Source organism: Microtus ochrogaster, unplaced genomic scaffold (assembly GCF_000317375.1).
Source record: "Microtus ochrogaster isolate Prairie Vole_2 unplaced genomic scaffold, MicOch1.0 UNK74, whole genome shotgun sequence".
Lineage (NCBI taxonomy): Eukaryota > Metazoa > Chordata > Mammalia > Rodentia > Cricetidae > Microtus > Microtus ochrogaster.
Genome location: NW_004949172.1, coordinates 365,135 through 368,507, shown reverse-complemented (window position 1 = coordinate 368,507; position 3,373 = coordinate 365,135). Strand labels below are relative to the sequence as shown.

Sequence of the window (3,373 nt, the reverse complement as noted above, 5' to 3'; positions counted from 1 at the left end):
AGAGATCAGACCAGCATTCTTCTGAGCTACACACCCAGCTTTGTTTTGATTTTGTTGTTTTCTTGCTTTCTTTTTTTTCTTGTTGTTTTTCACAGCAGATTTTCTGTGTAGCCCTGGCCACCCTGGACCTTGCTCTGTAGACCAGGCTGGCCTCAAACTCATAGAGATCTGTCTGCCTCTGACTCTCGAGTGCTGGGAGAGTTCAGGCCCTATTGTTCTGTGACCTTGAACTCCCTCTGATCAATGACTGCTTTTAGTTTTTTTAAATATTTATTTTATTTTATGTGCATTGGTATTTTACCAGCATCTATGTCTGTGTGAGAGTGTCAGATCTTGGAGTTACAGACAGTTCTGAGCTGCCATGTTGAGTGCTGGGAATCGAACCTGGGTACTTTGGAAGAGTCAGTACTCTTAACCCCCGAGCCATGTCTCCAGTCCCAGTGACTGTTTTTTGAATAATAAGCACAGGCAGGCACACAGCACAGCTCTACCTCCCGTTTCCTCATCTGTGAAACAGGGGCAGTACCTGTCCTGGAACTCGCTCTGTAGACCAGGCTGGCCTCGAACTCTCAGAGATCCACCTGCCTCTGCCTCCCGAGTGCTGGGACTAAAGGTGTGCGCCCACACCTGGCTTTCAGAAGGAGTTCTTTGAAGACAGTATGGTAGTTTATGCCTGTAGTACTGGTTTGCTGCTGTTCGTGTGTGTGTGTGTGTGTGTGTGTGTGTGTGTGTGTGTGTGTGAACTTGATAAGAGCTAAAGTCATCCAGGCCGGAAGCTCAGCTGAAAAAAGGCCTCCATCAGATTGGCCTGCAAGCAAGTCTGTGGGTCACGCTCTTGATTAATGACTGATGTGGGAAGGCCCAGCTCACAGTGAGCAGTGTCATCCCTGGGCTACTGGTCCTGGACTGTATAAAGCAGTAGGCTCCACCCCTGAACCCCCACAGAGGTGGTGTGTGCCTTTAATCCCAGCACTCCGGAGACAGAGGCAGGTGGGGCTGAGGTGGGCAGGTCTCTGAGTCTCAGGACAGCTAGCGTTACACAGAAACACTTTCTTGAAAAATAAAAAAATAAAGAAAAGAAAAAAGGGGAGTTATTGCAAAGTCAACAACAGTTGATTGAATTAACTAGATGTTCCCAGCTGGGCCAGTGAGGTAAAGTGTCTATGGAAAAACCTGACTTCCTGAGTTCAGTTCCCACGACCCAGGTGGTGGAAGGAGAGAATCGACTCCGAAAGCCGTCCTCTGACCTCCACAAACACAACTAATGCATAAGGAATTAAAATGTAACTAGAAAGTCCCTGTTCCCAGCAATCTTCATGGAATGACTAAAACCCAAGGCTGATGTCAGGATCCAGCCGGCACTCGACACAATCAGCATCATTGTCACCTGTCCCCCATCTGTCTAGATGGATAGACAGACAGTTGGCAGACTAGTGGATGGACAGATAGATTTGTGAATGGAGTGGTGGGTGAACGGATTTGTGGTTGGAAGAGTGAGTAGCTGGGTGGAAGGTTTGGTTGATGGACAAGTAGATGGATGGATGAACAGATCATTGGATGGATGGATGGACGGATGGATGGATGGATGGATGGACAGGTGGATTCAAGGGAGAAGGATGGGTGGATAGATCAATGGATGGATAGATGGATGAATGGGTAGGTGTATGGAACCGAGGTTGGATGTCTGGGTAGATGAGTGAGTGTATGGACAGATGATTGGGTGAGTATAATGATGGATGGATGGATGGATGGATGGATGGATGGATGGATGGATGGACAGACAACGACCAGCATCATGCTTTTATCACACAGATGCAGGGCTGGATTGGGGTGTGTCCTGGTTGGGCACTATGTCCTCACCTGCGGCAGGATGTGCTGTGTGTGATGTACCCAGTTGGCCATGGAGTCCACAAGCTCCAGCACCGGGATGCCCTCAAAGTCGGGGTTCTCCTCGAATGAGTCACGCCCTGCGCCGCCCTCCTCCTCCTCATCTCCCTCCTCCTCGCCGAACTGGTAGAAGCCCAGCGGGCTGATGTGCGTGGCCGCTGAGATGCGCGCAATCTGAGCACGCAGGTAGTTGGCCTCGTTGCCCGGGAAGGGCGGGTAGCTGATGACCGGGGTGTCCAGGAAGCCGGTGAAGAACTTCTTGATCTTGCGCGCACTGACGATCTGCGCGGGCGTCACGTGCGGCAGGCGCGTCCACGGGCGGCCTGGCTCGTTGCACACGAAGTACAGGTACTTGTTGGCGCCCGTGCGGCTCTCCTCCTTGGGGATGACTGGCGGCGGTTTCCACTGCGGCTTGGGCACTGCATCCACCACCTTCTCCTCATCCTCCTCGCCCTCCTCCTCACCGTGCGCCTCCATGACCTCTCCTCCCTCCATCATCTCCTCCACCTCCTCCTCCTCGCCTTCCTCCTCGCCTTCGCGGAACTCCACCTCGGCCACCAGGTAGCTGCGGTTCAGTCCCAGGATCTTGCCCCAGAAGCGGCACGTGTGGATGGGTTGCTGCTCCACCAGCTGCCTCAGGGCCAGGAAGATCCGGAAGCTTTCGTCGGAGCTCAGCCCCACGCCCGCCTGCTCAAAGTAGAAGGCCGTCTCCATGATGTTGGGCACCGGGCTGTCGTTCTGCACAGGGATGGGAGAGGGGATGAGAGAGAGGATGGAAGGCTGAAGGCTTTAGAGTCTGATTCTCTTGCCATCGCCTGGGTCCCAAAGATGGTACTCGGGTCTGTAGCCTCAGCAGAAAGATCTGAGCCAGCCCGGCAGCCCGACTCAACCAGAGTTAAGAAACTTGGACTGAAGCCAGCAGTTTGGGGGAATGTCCTCAGGGAGGGTGTCCCTTGAGGAAAAAAAAAAAAAAGCACACCAGAAGAAAATCCTTTTCTATTTGTCCTGACCATTGGGTACCATCAGGCAGCAAATGCCTGGGTCATCATACTCTACGCCCTAATAGCGATGGGGTGAAAGGTGGACTTGGACCTTGGGCACACAGCTGGATTGAATCACTGTTGCCAGGCTCGGTAGCACACACCTTTAAACCCAGCACTTGGAAGGGAGGGGCTGATGAATCTCTGTGAGTTCGTGGCCAGTGTGGTCTATAGAGCGAGTTCCAGCCAGCCAGGGGTGCATATCAAGACTGTGTAAAATACAAAGCCACTATTAGTCGCGTGTCCGTTACTTACAACCCAAAGCAGTCTTCACTGCCTATCTTTCCGCTGTGTTCTTGGTTCACAACCATGGGATGGGGTGGAGAACGAAGGGAGGGAGGGAGGGAGGGAGGGAGGGCCTGAAAAGCAATGCTTGACAGGAATCGGGGGGGGGCGCAGAGGGGATGGAAACAGAAATCTGGAAGAAGTAAAATGTGTGTCTGTGG

At 52.6% G+C, this 3,373-nt stretch overlaps 1 protein-coding gene across 2 annotated transcripts in view; it reads right to left on the bottom strand.

Moving 5' to 3' along the window:
* Nucleotides 1-3,373, bottom strand: part of Rsph6a (radial spoke head 6 homolog A) — a 22,917-nt gene that overhangs the window by 6,443 nt on the left and 13,101 nt on the right. Inside the window, exon 3 of one of the 2 annotated variants that reach the window (XM_005370259.2) lies at nt 1,861-2,625. The exons of the other annotated variant lie outside the window; for it this stretch is intronic. Within the exon in view, the coding sequence (XP_005370316.1) occupies nt 1,861-2,625 (765 nt within the window). The remainder of the gene's footprint in view (nt 1-1,860; nt 2,626-3,373) is intronic. 2 annotated transcript variants of the gene reach the window in all.